Source organism: Rhamphochromis longiceps, linkage group LG3 (assembly GCF_057381845.1).
Source record: "Rhamphochromis longiceps isolate RC_006_pf linkage group LG3, R_longiceps_female_GT1.1, whole genome shotgun sequence".
Taxonomy (NCBI): domain Eukaryota; kingdom Metazoa; phylum Chordata; class Actinopteri; order Cichliformes; family Cichlidae; genus Rhamphochromis; species Rhamphochromis longiceps.
In genome coordinates, this window is record NC_140559.1 from 268,017 (window position 1) to 285,645 (window position 17,629).

Below are 17,629 nucleotides of genomic sequence, written 5' to 3' on the forward strand. Positions count from 1 at the left end.
TGAAACAAGGGATTCAGTATAGAGTTGTACCTTTAGCAACACAGTTAGAATATATTATAGTTGAAGTCTGGGGAGGGAATGGAAGTATCAGAGTTATTGATTTTTACAATCCAGCTAATAAACTGATATCAGTGGATGAACTTAACACATATTTAAGGGGGAAAGTAATTTGCTGTGGGGATTTTAATGCACACAGCACATTATGGGGTAATGATAATGATCAGAATGGTGCAGTGATTGAGGAATTGATGGAGATGAAAAATTATGTGTATTTGAATGATGGAAGCGGCACAAGAGTGGATGTTAGAACAGGTGCAGAATCAGCAATTGACCTTACATTAGTGTCAGACTCATTGGCAGGTATTTGTTCATGGCAGGTACTGAAAGAGAGAACTGTAGGCAGTGACCGTCATCCTATAATGACAGAGATTGAGTTGAGTATAGAGAAACAGGAAATAAGGGGGGTGGGGGGGGGGGGGTGAAGAAGTGGTGTTTTAGGGATGCTGATTGGGATACATTTAGAATAGTTAGTGATCAAGAAATGCAAAAGATTGACATGAATGTGGGGGTGGATGAGTTAAATTATTTTATTTGTAAGGCAGTATTAGAGGCAGCCAGCAGGGTGATGAAGAGGACAGAAGGTAGAGGGGAAAATAAGATTGTACCTTGGTGGACAAAGGAGTGTGATAAAGTGATTAAACATAGAAATAAGGCTTTCAAGACATTACAGTTTTTTACAGTCGCTAACAAGCGCCTACCCATACTTCAGATACTTTTTCTAAACTCTTAACACAGACCCACACCTACAAAACACAATTGGCCAAATGGATAATATCCTTCCCAAAAATACACTTTGTTAAATATATACTAACTCCTCATTTCAAAATTAGAACACATCTTTCTCTGCACACACTAACTGTACAAAAACACTATAAATCTGACTCAAAATGAAATTAGTCTGTCAAAGAATAACACTTGTTTTCACTTCACAAGGTACATGCAGTCAATCAAAGTACACCAGGTTTCAAAATACTGGCTATTATTGACATTACAAAAACTGCATAGACTTTTATGTTTCAGTTTCACAGGTATTTGCATGCGAAACATGCAATCCACCATATTGACACCAGAAATGTCTTGGTTGGTAACTGTATGTCCACATGTACAGTAATGTTCACATTCAAAAGCATTCCAGTAAAAAGCAAACAAGTTTTTGTTTCTTTACTGTTTACCACAGGAGGTACAGTAGAAACACGGTATGATAGGACAGAGAAAGTTTTACAGTATTGCTTACAGTGAACAAAATATCCATGAAACACACAAGAGCATTCTGAACAAAAAAACAACAGCAAAAAGCCAAGATAAAAAGGGGGGGAGGGGGGCTAAAAAAAGGCAAAAAAGTTGCATCTAATCTCTGCGATCTTCAGGGTTAGGCCACATGTTTTCATCAACATCACATCTGATGTCAGCCAAGTCGATGCACCTGGGATAAAACCGCCTGGTATGTCGGATCCACCCTTGGCAATCGTCAACTGTGATGTCCCTGGAGCCAGCATCCATGGCTTCAAGGAGGGACATCTGGTCATGTGGCTGATGGTCATAAACCTTCCACCGCCATGCAGAAAAGAACTCCTCTATGGGGTTGAGGAAAGGTGAATAGGGTGGAAGGAAGAGACTCACCAGTCTTGGGTGGACTTCAAACCATGTTGTTATTGCTTGCGAGTGATGGAAAGCCACATTGTCCCAGGTAATTACAAAGGTCCTCATGTTTTCACCCTCCTGACCCTGCTCTGGAACCAGGCGCTGGTGGAGATCATTGAGAAAGGCAAGCAAGCGCTCTGTATTATAGGGTCCAACCTGACATTTGTGAAGGAGTAATCCTGCATTTGCAATTGCTGCACACATGGTAATGTTTGCCCCTCTCTGTCCTGGCACATCAACTGTGGCCCTTTTTCCAATTACATTCCGTCCACGTCGACGCCTTTTGGCCAGATTGAATCCTGCCTCATCGATGTATATGAATTCATGAGGGGCCTGGTTGGCCTCCAATTCCATAACTCTCTGAAACAAAGTTTATGTAAGTCATGTTAGTACTGTATACCATACTGTACTGTAACCTAGTATTGTGTAGGTTACCTACCTGCAAAGTGCAAAGCTTATAGAACTGGACATTGGATTGAATATACACTGTACCTGGACATATTGTCGTCGTAGCTCCTTGACCCTCTCACTGTTCCTCTCAAAGGGAACAGTGTAGAGCTGCTTCATCCGCACTCTATGTTTGGACAATGTCCGCGAAATGGTTGTGAGGCTGATTCTATCGATATTGTCGAATATCTCATGGTCCGCCACAATTCTGGTTTGTATTTCACGCAGTTTTATTGCATTATTTGCAGTAACCATTTCCACAATGGCAAGCTCCTGATCATTACTGAGGAGCTTTCCTCTTCCCCCAGAGGGTGGAAGACGTTGCATTCTTTAGAAAGACAGACAATTCAACATATGCATTACTGTATGACCATATTGACATGTCAAGTGAGAATAGGAACAATCCATGTAAAATGCAATACTTACCTGTTGGTTTGTTGAAAGGTGCGTATAATGGAGGCAACCGTTGACCGCCTCAAATTGGGCTGCACTCTTTCACCAGCCTCTCTTAGTGAAAGACCATGGTTGATTACATGGTCAATGATAGTGGCACGGATTTCATCACTGACTACTGTTCTTGCAGCCCTTGGAATGCCACCACCACGCATTCTTACACCTATACCTTGCCCTCTCCTTGGGCCTGCTCTTCTCTCTGGGCCCCTTGCTCTTACTCCTCCTCGACCAGACATTACAGTGTTTGTCTTTTTTTTGTTTCCAAAAACATCACTCCTCAAGGTCTTGCCTTATGAACCCCACTGAGTCTAAGCCAGAATGGAAGAAGGTGTGGTTGGCCCAATTTACCCAACATAAATCAGCTGTGTGTCAATTATTCAATTGTTTGTTTGTTTACAGCTGAGATATATTTTTGATATTGATATTGTTTTTGTACTGATATCATTGCAGGGGCAGAGGTTTTTATACTGTATCTACGGTTTGGAATATTGTTTTTGCTGTTGTGGGATGTTGTGTGTTAACATTCGTAGATACTACAAGAACAGTCCATAGTTTTGTTGGGAGGTATAACTTGTCTGTTAAGAAAATGTAAGCATTGTGGAAATGTGTTCACTGACTGCATATTGGGTGAACACGACATGAAATGTGTGAATGGTATGGCCACAACAGACCGATCCTGTGCTAATTGTGTTTAGAGTTTTGCAAATGTGACAACTGTTTGGACAAACGCTTGTTAGCGACTGTAAAAAACTGTAAAGAACAATCACAGTTTTCAGAATTTCATTGAATACAAAAGATTGCAAGCTAAGGTAAAAAGAGCCCTTAAAAGTGCAAAGAGGGACTTCTGGAGGGGTTTTTGTAATTCAGTGTGTGTGTGTGTGTGGGGGGGGGAGACAAGAATACAGAACATTTGGTCAATAATTAGAAGGATGAATGGTATAAAAAGGAAGTATGGTTATCCAATCTTGAGGGATGGAGAGGTCACAGCAGTAACAGATGAGGATAAAGCAAATATGTTGGCAAAAACTTTTGGTAAAGTCCACAGATCAGGCAATGTTAGTGAGGAAGGGTAACGAGGAAGAGAAATGACAATTACAGAAAATAGAAACTTGTTGGGACTGGTAGAGAATACAGATGATTCATTAAATATCCTTTTTACAAAGACAGAACTACATCGAGTACTCCAGAAATCTAAATTATCTGCACCAGGAAAAGATCAGGTCTGCTATATCATGTTAAACCAACTCAGTGAGCTAAAGATCTTTTGTTAGAGTTGTATAACAGAGTTTGGGAGGGTGGGAAACTGCCGCAAAGCTGAAAGGAAGCTGTGGTGGTACCCATACGGAAACCAGGAAAGGATGACACAAATCCAGGAAATTTTAGACCTATAGCATTAATATCGCATGTTTGTAAAGTGATGGAGCGTATGATAAATGAAAGATTAACGAACTGTTTAGAAACTAGAGGATTTATCTCTAAATATCAAAGTAGGTTTAGAAGAGGGAGGAATACAATGGATCCAGTATTGTGTTTGGAACATAAAGTTAGAAAAGCACAAATAAACAAAGAGAGAAGGCCTACTAATTAAAATCTGTGAATTGGGTATTAGGGGGAGGATGTACTGGTGGATAATGGATTTTTTAAAGGGACAACAAATTCAAGTGAGGATTGGGAAGGTTTATTCTGAAAGGTTTTTGGTAGAAAACGGCACACCTCAAGGGAGCATAGTGAGCCCTTTGTTATTTTCTGTGATGATAAATTATGTGTTTAATGATATAGAGGCAGGGGTGGGATGTTCACTTTTTGCTGATGATGGAGTAATATGGAAGAGAGGGAAAAATATAGAGCATATTGTGAAGAAACTGCACTCTTAGAAAGGATGTGTTAAAAAATGACACAAAAAATGTGTTGTTACACTATTAACACATTTTGTGTGAATTTTAACATAACATGTGTAAGAAAATGTGTAAACATTGAAAAAATGTGTAGAACGCTTAACACACTTGATGTGTTGCACAGTTTAACACATTTTGTGTGTTATTTTCAGAATCTAACAACAGGACCTAAAATTAGCAACTCAGTAATTTGATGCTAGCCCTGTGTTTAGTGAAATAAATTGTAGATTAACTTATTATAACGTATTATAACTATATTAACTGAATAAATAAAATGTTTAGTTATTGTTTGTTTTCCTTAATCCTTTCCTCATTACTTTCAACAAATAAAACATTTTATAATGTAATGTGGACCAAGGTGTGTATGTATGGTGTACTAAAATTCTGAAAGAGGATTAATTTTTTATTTCTCAATATGTATGGCATACCAATTAATGGCCATGGCTATACTATAAGCATAAGTATCCACAAAGAACAGGCTTAATTTTGACCGTAACATGTGAATACAATTGAAGCAAAAGTAGGAAATTAAGAATACACATGCTGAAAATTGAAACAAAATCTGCCCAGCAACATGACATACCAGCGGCGGGAAGGGGGCGCTATCTTTCGCGCCACTGTGACAAAGGAGACAAGGAGACCTTACAGTAAGTATCATTTACCAGTTTATCTTAATGTAATAAAAATATGCCGGGTTTCTGGAAGAATGTGAATTTATATAAAATATTGGAGTAATGTAGGAGTTTTGAGTTTAAGTTCAGAATCAGAATCAGAATACTTTATTGATCCCTGGGGGAAATTATTTTTTGTTACAGTGCTCCATTATAAACCAACATTAAGACAAGACAGACAATACACTAACTAAGAATAGTACAATATATACATATATATACATACATACATACATAAGTCACTCATAAATAAATAGCTGAAAAAGAAACATGTGTAGTTATAGCAGCAACCAGTGTGTTAAGTGGATGCGTTGTACAGGGAGATGGCCGCAGGCAGGAAAGATTTCCTGTGTCGTTCAGTGGTGCTTTTCGGTAATCTCAGTCTCTCACTGAACGAGCTCCTGTGACTGACCAGCATGTCATGGAGTGGGTGGGAGGTGTTATCCAACATTGTCTTTATTTTGGACAGCATCCGCCTCTCCGACACCACCTTGAGGGAGTCCAGCTCCATCCCCACAACATTGCTGGCCTTACGGATCAGTTTATTGAGTCTGTTGGCATCTGCGACCCTCAGCCTGCTCCCCCAGCATGCAACAGCATAGAGGATCGCACTGGCCACAACAGACTCATAGAAAATCCTCAGCATTTTCTGGCATATGTTGAAGGACCTCAGTCGCCTCAAAAAATAGAGACGACTCTGGCCCTTCCTGTAAAGTGCTGTGGTATTTTTAGCCCAGTCCAGTTTATTGTCAATGTGTACTCCAAGGTATTTATAGTCCTCCACAATGTCAACACTGACCCCCTGGATTGAAACAGGGGTCAAGTGTTTCCTGGTCTTCCTGAAGTCCACGATCAGTTCCTTGGTCTTTGCCACGTTGAGCTGCAGATGATTCTGCTCACACCACGTGACAAAGGAGTCGACCACAGCCCGGTACTCTGTCTCATCATCCCTGCTGATGCATCCAACCACCGCAGAGTCATCAGAAAACTTCTGAAGATGGAGGTCTCTGTGCAGTGGCTGAAGTCTGTGGAGGGTGAAGAGGAAGGGGGACAGTTCTTTGTGGTGCTCCTGTGTTGCTGATTAACTTGTCAGACACACACTGTGTTAATTACTAAGTTAATTACTGCTTAACTATACCTAGCTAACCTTAATGTAACAGTCTTGCTAACATATCCTACTCTTAATTTTATTATTAGTTCTTGGCTTTCGTGCCATACTCCATTAGAGTTAATGTGTTTTGGTAGTATTTTTATGTATTACTTTATTCATGTATTTTTCTATTTACTTTATTTATGTATTAGAGTATTCAGAAATTGCTCTTAGAACCAGTTGGCTAGCGGCTCCGACAGGCATTATGTTGTCTATGAGCAACGCCAGAGTCAGCACCTAACTTTAGCAGTGTTGAGTAAAATGACAATATTGTCATTAGCTCTGAATATAGCAAATGTAGTTATCACTGCGACTACTAGCACAGAATAGGAATAAAGACTGAGTAACTTTAACATAAAATATACCTCATATTGACAGAGATAATTATTTTTTCAAGCAGTTAAAGCAGTTTTTGCATTTAGTATGATTAACTAAAGTATGTGCACATTCTTTTTTAAGGCTTATTGCTGGAAACATGCTCTGATATAGTTTCTTTTTATGCAGAACTTCTGAGGAAGTAATAGTCAGTGTTATTAAAAAACCAAACAACAGCAACTTGATCATGCAAATTATCTTACTTATTTAGCCATGTTTCATTTTTTCAGCACACATATGACAACTTAGAATCTGTCAAAGTCCTTGTCCACTTTTATAGATGAGAAAGAAATTTGTAAAAAAAAAAATTCTTATTGTCAGCAGTGCCACAGACATCATGTCAAAGCCAAGCTCAGCACATGGGTTGTGTGCTTGATAGGTTGCTAAAGTATAACACTGATTTCATGGAATATATTGATGTTGACAGTGAGGTAGATGTGAGGCTATCGTCCTGTCAGCCGGAGGGCCACCGATGGAAACCTCTCTTGGGGAGATTAGACAAAATCAGGTACACTTTGCATTTCTCCAGTTTCCTAAGTCATGAATTGTGTTTTAACAGTTATTAACTATTAGTCAGGATCAGATTTATTCACCAAGTAGCAATTAGAAGATAAAATCAATTTATTTATTATTCAGAATTTCTGTTATTCATTGCGTTATAATCACGGTAGTTAAGAAACCGCCTTCTTCTGCTGCAGCTTTTTGAGTAAACTCGTGCTTTTATGCTCTGTGGAAATTTGCTGTCATGACTTTGAAGATTATTGCAGAGAGGTAAAGTCTCTGGTGTTGCCTTTACACAGTCTACCATTACCACAGAAGAACAAAGTCAACCCCTGAAGTCACTCGGGAAAGCCCCACAGATTCTTAAGGAGTATGAAACCTGTCGGTGCCATTGAGGAAGCTCCTTGTGAAGACTTGCATTGGGGATTTGGTGGAGAGGTGTGGTTAGTAAGTATAGCACTTTACTGTACTTTTTTAAAATTTTGCAATGAATGTTTTCCTTTAAAATTATTGAAGTAAAAAAGTTTACCTTTGTTTTCCAGTTACCCTCTTAGTGCAGAAAAGCTAACTGTAGCAAAAAGCATCATCACCACTTTTCCATCCCTGAGTGGCAGGACAGGGGGAAGGATTTGTAAGTAAATTTAGCATTTTAGTAATTTAAATTCCACTACATACTGTAAATTGCACTTGTTCCCACTTACTGTGTATCGTTTAACCTTTATCTAATTATTTATTAGAGCTTTTTTTCTCAGTTAAAATTGCTCAGCTGTTACACATATACCTCTGTCCTTTATAACTAAGGAGCATTATTATGATCCAGTCTCTCATTGTGGATTCCTAGAGACTAAACTGTGCAACCTTAGACGGAAACTCGACCAGGGGCAGAGACGTTATAAGAAGTGAGAAATGACAGATGACTGTGGTGAAGACAAGAAGCTCATGCGAGAGGATGGGAATACCAGCAGCACAGATGAGTGGGTCACCCAAGTTATTGCGGCCCTCAGCTGAGAACCTTCCAATTATCATGTCAGGCATGGAGGAAACATACACCAGTCTCAGAGCCTGGAATATTCGGAGAGTACCCACGGTTTTTGGACATGCCAAGTCTGGTAAGTTGCTTGGTTCCCTGGTAATGGTTTATGTACTCCTTCTCCACTCAGTTGTGTTTTGCATACAAAGTATGTAACAGGAGTCGATACATTTGGAGGTATGTTTATGAGCTTCTAGTGAATATTTTGAAAGTTTTATAACTTCAGAGTTTGATCATTACTCACTGCGCACTGATTACAATGAGCATCACTTTTCACGTGGTCCAAAATCTTAGTCGTACCACCAAATGACTATCTAATAGTAGGGACATCAAATGACAATGCAGAAAGTGCTGCTCGTGGAAGTGAAAACCCTACAAAAAATCACCTAAATCTGTATGAAACTCTGCTTTCAGCAGCACTATTTTCAGCAAAAAAGCTCTACAGGACAAACCGCAGACAGACAAAATAAGAAACTGTCTGCTAGAAATAGAGCTGGGCAATAGAACGATAACGATATGTATCGCGATATAACTTTTTCTCGATAGAAAAATTAAACTATCGCGATAGACCTCGCCGCTCTTGTCCTCTTAAAAAAAAAAAAAAAAAAAGAGCAGCCAATCCAAATTAAGTAGCGCAGAGCCGAACCAATCACAGCTGCAGCGTCACGTCACGTGACTTGTTACGTACAGCACAAGTGCCAAGCCACACATGTGTATTTGTTTGGGAAGCAGCCAGCCACCGTACCGCCCGGGTAATGGAGGAAATGAGTGTGCCGACTAGAAAAATCAACCGAGCGTGACCGAAGGTTACCGAAGAGAAAACAGATGATGGTTCCAATGCCGGAGAGATTGTCGAACGGAAGAGCCATAGAAGTTCCGTAGTGTGAAGGTATTTCGGCTATTTCAAGTCTGAGAAAAAACAGAGTAGCGTGCACTGTAAATTGTGCCGAAAGCAAGTCTGGAAATACAATAAACTGGTGCATGCGCTACGTCCACACGTACCAGGGTATTTTTGAAAACGCAGATTTTTCTATGCGTTTGCACCTTTCGTCCACACGTAAACGGCGTTTTTGGTCACTGAAAACGAAGATTTGTAAAAACTCCGGCCAGGGTGGATATTTTCTAAAACTCCGTTTTTAAATAAAAACAAGCTGCTGATTATTTCACATTTTACTTGTGAGCAACGGCACATTTAAATCTTACAAATATAGTTATTTGGCTTATATCGTGATAGATATCGTTATCGCCTGAAATGAAAAAAACATCGTGATATGAAAAAATCTTATATCGCCCAGCTCTAGCTAGAAAGTTGAACATCAGCTAAAAAGTCCTAATTTTTTCTCAGGGTCTGATGGGACCCAAATCATAGCTAAAATTAAGGAATAATGGACTTGTATTCAAATACCACTCCAAGTAAATTGTTATGTTTCACTGTGTAGGTAAGCTTGATGTGGAAGTGGGTAACAGAAATGTAATACTGTAAAGTTTGATTTTAGCCATACAGCTACCAAATGGACAGAATGTAGCCTACTTTTGATTTAATGTATTTAATGCTTCATTTTAAACTTAAACACTTCTTTTATTTCCATAAGCTGGACTTGGAGTTTGGCAATCTTACAGGAGGAAAGGTGGACCTCTTTTTGCGAAAATGGGAAGCCAGTATCATTCCGAAGCTCAAATCAGTGGCTGCCCTGGAAACAAGAACCCCCCCGCTGTGTGTTAACACACCTACTCCCACCAGTTGGTGCCAGTCGTTGCAGCCTTTTTTGCACTGGTATGTATTCAGTAAAGTTCTCACGGTATTTACCTGAGGAAAGCATTTGTCTACACCTCACTGAATACTTCTCTAAAAATCTATCTTTATCCTCCCCATCTCCAAGTCTGGAACAAGTATTGCATCACTTTGCAGTGATCCTGAAGCATCATCCACAACACACCAACCCCAGCTGATATGCATCAGTGATCTAAAGACCAGGCAGTACATCATTGTTGCTAAGAATGACAGATTAACCATTTCTCTGAATGATGGCCTGACGTGTGCTGTGGATAAGCTTTTCAAACTGTACTGGGTATGTAACTTGTCCTATCCAGCACCACTTGGCTCCCTCTTCACCTTCTTTGAGTTTGTCTATGACCTGCCGCTGTCCACCCAAAGGAAAACCAAAGTACTGGAGCTGATTGCACAGATTAAAGGATGCAAGTAAAATGTTCACCTGTCCAAAATGTAGAGAGTCTCTGTTCACAGAGGTGAGAAACCTCATTTGGCATCTTTGTCAAATACACCAGGGGCGGAGCGTGGGGGTGGCTTACTGGGCTTAAGCCCGGGTTGTTTTGTCAGAAGCCCAGGGTCTTTTGGAGTGTAATTTTTTCATAGTTAGATGCCTGGCTGACAACTGTATAAAACAAAAAGTACACACAATATTCTAAGCACATAGTGCACACTGTGGGAATTTACGACTGTGCGTGAATCCCCCCTGATATTGGTATGATACAACAAATACAAGAATGGACATTCAAAGAAAAAACTCAGGTAAATGTTATTTTATATATTATGCTTTGTATGTTGTTCAGTATATTTCTATGCAAAACAAGAGGGATTTCAGTACACAGCAGGATATTCACATTTGTAACCAGATATTTACATACACTTTAGGAAGAAAACATAAAAATTTTTACTGTACAACATCAATTTAGAGTAAACTTTTGTTTTAGATAAATATTGAAATATATTTTGAATTAGTTAAATGTCAGAATAAAGAGAGACAGAGCTGTCTATTTACTATCACTTTCATCAAATTTAGGAGTACATATACACTAAGTTTATTGTTAATTAATAAGAAACTCCAGACGATTCCATTCTGAGCTGAAGAAGCTTCTGATAGGTTAGTAGAGTCCATGTGAGTAAACCCGTGGCACACCTGTGGATGCATATAAGGCAAAACACAGAGCCTGTTTCTGTGACATGGGAAAATCAAGAGATATCAACCAAAACACCAGAAAAAGAACTGTGGAGCTCCATAAGTGTGGCTCAAGTTTGAATACAATTTGGTGCCATTTGCTATTAAGAAATACAGACAGTTTCTATCTTTACTCTTAAAGTTAACAAATATGTTTTTATATTTATCAATCTAAAAAAAATAAACATTTTGTCTGATTTGATGTTACAATTAAAAAAGTGTTTTTATCTGAAGAGTAAATATCTGGTTTCAACTGTATATTTGATGATTGTCAGCACAAAGAGGAACAGAGAGGGAGATGGAGAACGAGGACAGAACAGAGATGAACAAGAGCAGGTGAGACACACATGTTAGTGAAATGGTTGTTTACCAAAAGTATCACCGTATCAAAGATATATATATATATATATATATATATATGTATATATATATATATATATATATATATATATATATATATATATATATATATATGTATATATATATATATATATATATATATATATATATGGTTGCCCTTTTTTCAATTTTTTTGACATTTTAATGATCTAGAGAGATAGAAAGCTAATCAGATATGAATTTTGTTTGATTTTGTCAAGTAGAAATTGTGATATAGCTTTGGCTAAAATTGAATTTAAAACATTTTAATTGATAAGTTTCTGACAGCTGTTGTTCATTCAGTTTGTAAAGATTTATAATATGCCAAATAAAAAAATGGAATTCAATAAATGTATAATATATACCCATCTTTTTTCTCCTTTTTTAAAAAAAAAATTGAAATGTACACATTTTAACACATCTTTGTGTCAAAATAACACATCCTTGTGTTTACATTTTTTAACACAGAAGATGTGTTGAAGGAACAGCCACATTAATTGTGTTAAAACTGACACATCATGTGTTGTCCCTAATCTGATGCAGCACATGTGTTAAAATGTAACACATGATCTGTCAATTTTAACACATCCCTTCTAAGAGTGTGCAGGGAACAATTGCAAGAGTTGAAGAGTGGTGTTATAAGTAGGGTCTTAAATTTTCAGTTGATAACACCAAGATAATGTTTTTTATGAGGAAAAGAGTTGGTAAGGATGTCGAGCTTAAGTTGTACGGTCAAGAATTAGAAAGGGTGAGTAAATTTATGTTTCTTGGATTGTGGTTTGATGAAAGGGTAACATGGGCTGCACATATTCAGAAAGGGGTGGACAAATGTAAAAAAAAGTATTGAATATAATGAGGTGTTTAGTTGGGAGGGACTGGGGAGCGGATAGGAAGTCTTTGAGGGCCATATACACTGGGTTGATCAATATTGGATTATGGGTGTGTAGCAGCAGACACAACTCTGGTAAAGTTAGACAATATTCAGTATCAGGCACTACGAATTTGCACAGGTGCATTTAAAACAACTCCAGCTTTACAGGTTGAGATGGGAAAGATGCCATTAGGAATGAGAAGAGATCAGCTCATACTTAATTATTGGGCTAATTCACAGTGCCACGGGCAGGATCACACAACACGTGAAGTATTTAAACCTTGCTTGGAGAAAGAAAGGAGGGAAACGAAGAGCTTTGGATGGATTGAGGGAAGACAAGCAACAGAATTTAAACTGGATCAGTTTAACATTAGTCAAAGAGTGCCGTTACCAGCAATACCTAAATGTTACAGGGTGACTTTTTCAGCAGTAGGTGGCGCTGTTGGTGGCGTAGATGTCCCATTTAGCGGGATTTAACTTCAACTCTATTTAACTATGTTACACTTCTCTTCAGCAGGGACAGGGAAGCTGGTCAGAGTTGATGGGAAGATGGATGGAGCCAAATACAGGGCAATCTTGGAAGAAAACCTCTTGGAGTCTGCAAAAGACGTGAGACTGGGGCGGAGGTTCACCTTCCAGCAGGACAACGACCCTAAACATAAAGCCAGGGCAACAATGGAATGGATTAAAACAAAACATATCCATGTGTTAGAATGGCCCAGTCAAAGTTCAGATCTAAATCCAATTGAGAATCTGTGGCAAGATCTGAAAACTGCTGCTCACAAACGCTGTCCATCTAATCTGACTGAGCTGGAGCTGTTTTGCAAAGAAGAATTGGCAAGAATTTCAGTCTCTAGATGTGCAAAGCTGGTACAGACATACCCTGAAAGACTGGCAGCTGTAATTGCAGCAAAAGGTGCAGAGAGCAGGAAAAAAAAAGTCTGTATTCAGAGGGTCTGCAGATGGAAATTAGCCCAAGGCTATAATCTAGCATATTTACATTTGTTAAAATGTTCATTAATATGTATTGCCCCTCTTTCTAAAAAAAAATAAATAAATAAATAAATAAATAAGTATTTCTCTCTACTGTGATTGAATGCATATCTTAGTGTCACATAACCACATGTATTTTTCCTTTTTGACTGAAAATAAATGACTTAAATGTTTGATAACAAGGGAAAAAAATGAGTTCATAAGTGAACACAAATGTTGTACTGCTGTTTTTTCACATCCTTTGTCTTAAGTCATAAACTCAATTCTGCTTTAAAGACCTGAAACCTGAGTTTAAAGAACTTTTTTGTCTTTATTTGTAAGCAGATTGAACTGGTTTCAAATATTTTCATATACTCTGTGGAAAGAACAATAAAGTCATGAAAGTCACTGTGTTTCACAATCATGTTCAAAATGTTTAATATGGAGATTTGTTGGCTTGTGTTTGTTTAACAAACCAGTGTAATGTCTGTAAATACAGACGAGGGCGTAATCCTCAGCTGTAGAAAAATATAATTATTATTATTGTATAAAACTAGCATAAATTTAAAACCAAATCAAACTTTTTAACCTTAAAAAATGTAAACAATTAATATAGTTGTGCTTAATATAATCATCAAACACTCAATCATTTCTAATAGAGATACTTTAAATTTACACATTGGTCTTATTATTACATATATTAGAATATACATCAACACAGTCTGCTCTAAAATTGTGCCTTTAATAAGGAAGTCCTAAAAAGTGTTTCAGAAGATACAACCTACAACCCTGACAGTAGTGGTGTAAGGTTAATTTTGTTTTTAAACAGTGCTCACTTATGCTCTTTTTATTTAAGACTGCATAGCTCGACTGGCCATCGGCCGATGGTGATTTTTCGTTTTCATGGGCCGATGGGTTTTTTTTTTTTGGTTTGTTTGTTTTTTGTAAAGGTATAAACAGTGAAAGGTGGTATATTGGCCAGATGCTGACAGATGTGTAAAAATAACTCAATTGTTTGGTGGTGGCTATGGCGGAGCTTCCACAGATTCAGTAACATTAGTAAGTGGTGGAGGCCAGCAGGTGGATGAGGGAAAGGTGAGGCAGGAGGAGGAGAGACCCGAGGCAGCTGCCAGTACGAGTATCAGGTGAACTGAACTTCAGGTGAGAAGTTATGAACTGCAGTCTATCTCGGTAAGCTATAAACCAAGTTTAGGTGGAGTTTATTTTCATTGTGCTACATTTTTACAGTCAGTTACAATAACTTGTACAGTGTACTAGCTAGAATGACGGAGTTTCTATACTGCTGGGCGGGTGCTATGATGCTATCGATAATGAACATTATTTTATTCATAAGGTTAGTTATTCAGAGAAAATATTACGCGTTTTGTATTGAGCTGAACACAGTTTGTCCCGTACTGTCAGGGGGGGGTGCGCCGGTCTGAAAACGAGGTAGACCCAGATGCAGACACGGTGGAGACGAAACGAAGCTTCAAAAATAAAGCAAGCCTTATTGTGGCTAATTGCACAAGAAAAATATCAAACTAGGGAAACACTGTGAACACTGTGTTAACAAAAGGCTGTGACACTCAGTGAAAAAAAATATGAAAAACTATGAACACTGAGTAAATATAGGAAACACAGTGAAACAATGAGGCAAACCTATGAAATCTGTGGTGAGGATAACAGACAATCTGACACTGAGCGGAAACACACAGATTAAATGCACATAAGGAATGATCAAGGGAAGTAGAATCACATATGGATAACGACTGACAACAATTAACCTAATGACAGGACAGGAGACGTGAAACTAAATACAATAAACAAATAAAACACAAAGCTCTTTCAAAATAAAATGGGAAACATAACAAGACACACACATGACTCGAAATTGACAAACAAAGAAAACTTGGACATGAAACTGTCATGTTTCGGCTGTGTGGCAGGCAGGATGAGGACCCAAAATGCAAACTCACGGACTCAGGGGATAAACTCAAAAACACAGCTTTAATGCTGGCAAAAGGTGAAACACAAAAACAGTACTAAACTAAACTGGGAGAGCTAAACATAAAGTAAACTAACACTCGCAGAGACACAGGGAAATCCACGCAGCATGAGGGAGACTACGACACTGACAAAGAGAAACACAGAGCTTAAATACACAGAGGGATAACGAGGGAATGAGACACAGAAGGGGAGCACAGCTGGGAGTAATCAGGCTGGACGAGACAGAGACGCAAAACTAGAAACACTCACATGAGGCATGGACCTACAAAGTAAAACAGGAAACACACTGACTGAATTCTAAACATGCAAACTTAACAGCAACAGGGGAGCCATAACATGGAACACAGGGAAGCCATATGACAAAGCCAAAAGAAAAAAACCTAAGATAACAATAACTGAGATCTAGGGAAACACGAAACAGTACCACAAAGGACTCAAAACATAATCCATAATATAAAAACACGAGATCTCTCCAAAATGAAACAGGAAACATGAGAGGCAGACATGACAACATAAGACAACAGACATGAAACACACGAAGGGCAAGGGAGACTTCACAGGGGTTGAAAACACAAGGGGGAACTAATAAGCAAATGAACATAACACTGACGGGAGACGGGCAGAGTCAAACAGGAAGTACACAGAGGTTCAGACAGGAGGAGAGAGCACGGGGAGAACACAGACATAACAGGCTGGGGAAAACATGGAATAAAACACGAAAGGGGACAAGGGCTCATGAATACATAGAGGGGCACACAGGGGGTGAGAGTCACAAAGGGAAAGCACACAGGGTACAACATAACAGGGCAACTCAGGAAACAGAACCTAAACAGGGAACTGAATACAAAAATACAAGAGAACTAAGAATACTGGGCCAACACGGCCCAGGACCATGACAGAAACATGACAGATGGTAAAATGGTAAATGGCCTGTATTTGTATAGCACTTTACTTGGTCCTTAAGGACCCCAAGGCTACGGTGTACATTTTAGGACATCGTCAGGTCTCAGGAAAAAAGTTGTCAGGTCTCAGTCTCACACAAAAAATGTCAGGTCTCAGACTCACATGAAAAAATGTCAGGTCTCAGTCTCACACGAAAAAATGTCAGGTCTCAGACTCACATGAAAAAATGTCAGGTCTCAGACTCACACGAAAAAATGTCAGGTCTCAGTCTCACACGAAAAAATGTCAGGTCTCAGACTCAGATGAAAAAATGTCAGGTCTCAGACTCACACGAAAAAATGTCAGGTCTCAGACTCACACGAAAAAATGTCAGGTCTCAGACTCAGATGAAAAAATGTCAGGTCTCAGTCTCACATGAAAAAATGTCAGGTCTCAGACTCACACGAAAAAATGTCAGGTCTCAGACTCAGATGAAAAAATGTCAGGTCTCAGTCTCACACGAAAAAATGTCAGGTCTCAGACTCACACGAAAAAATGTCAGGTCTCAGACTCACATGAAAAAATGTCAGGTCTCAGACTCAGATAAAAAAATGTCAGGTCTCAGTCTCACACGAAAAAATGTCAGGTCTCAGACTCACATGAAAAAATGTCAGGTCTCAGTCTCACACGAAAAAATGTCAGGTCTCAGACTCACACGAAAAAATGTCAGGTCTCAGACCAGTGTTGGGACTAACGCGTTATTAAGTAACGCGTTACAGTAACTACGTTATCATTGTGGTAACGAGCACGGTAACTAGTTATTATGCCAAAATCAGGAACGCGTTAGTCGTTACTTCATGTGGTGGCTATCGCGGAGCTTCCACAGATTCAGTAACATTAGCAAGTGGTGGAAGCCAGCAGGTGGATGAAGGAAAGGGGACGCAGAAGGAAAAGAGACCCGAGGCGGCCGCCGGTCCAAGTGTGGACTGAACTTCAGGTAAGAAGTTATGACCTGCAGTCTCTCTGGGTCAGATATAAACCAAGTTTAGGTGGAGTTTATTTTCGTTATTCTGACTTTTTCCGTACTGCGTGCTAGCTAGCATGACGGAGTTTCTATACAGCTGGGTGGTGCTATGTTACTGATGTTGAACTTTATTTTGTTCATAAGTTATTAGAGTTGCCAGCCGTCCCGTCTGGTATTCAGAGAAAATATTACGCGTTTCTTATTGAGGTCAAAAGGAACAGTTTGTCCCGTAATTCAGCTACAATGAAAAAGGCACAAAGCTGGAGTTATTCTGTGTCTTTGCTGCACAGCTGCCTCTTCTCCTCTCATCCTCTC

At 38.9% G+C, this 17,629-nt stretch overlaps 1 protein-coding gene and 1 pseudogene across 1 annotated transcript; one reads left to right on the forward strand and one right to left on the reverse strand.

Moving 5' to 3' along the window:
• Positions 1-753: 753 nt before the first annotated feature.
• LOC146672403 (uncharacterized) lies at positions 754-2,660 on the reverse strand. Its single transcript, XM_085386668.1, has 3 exons — positions 2,575-2,660; positions 2,194-2,476; positions 754-2,061 (listed from the first exon to the last, which is right to left on the reverse strand). Exons 2-3 carry the CDS (start codon positions 2,473-2,475, stop codon positions 1,408-1,410), a joined length of 936 nt encoding a protein of 311 aa, XP_085242794.1. The 5' UTR covers position 2,476; positions 2,575-2,660; the 3' UTR covers positions 754-1,407.
• Positions 2,661-7,164: 4,504 nt separating this feature from the next.
• On the forward strand, positions 7,165-10,493 carry LOC146672404 (uncharacterized; annotated as a pseudogene).
• Positions 10,494-17,629: the final 7,136 nt, after the last annotated feature.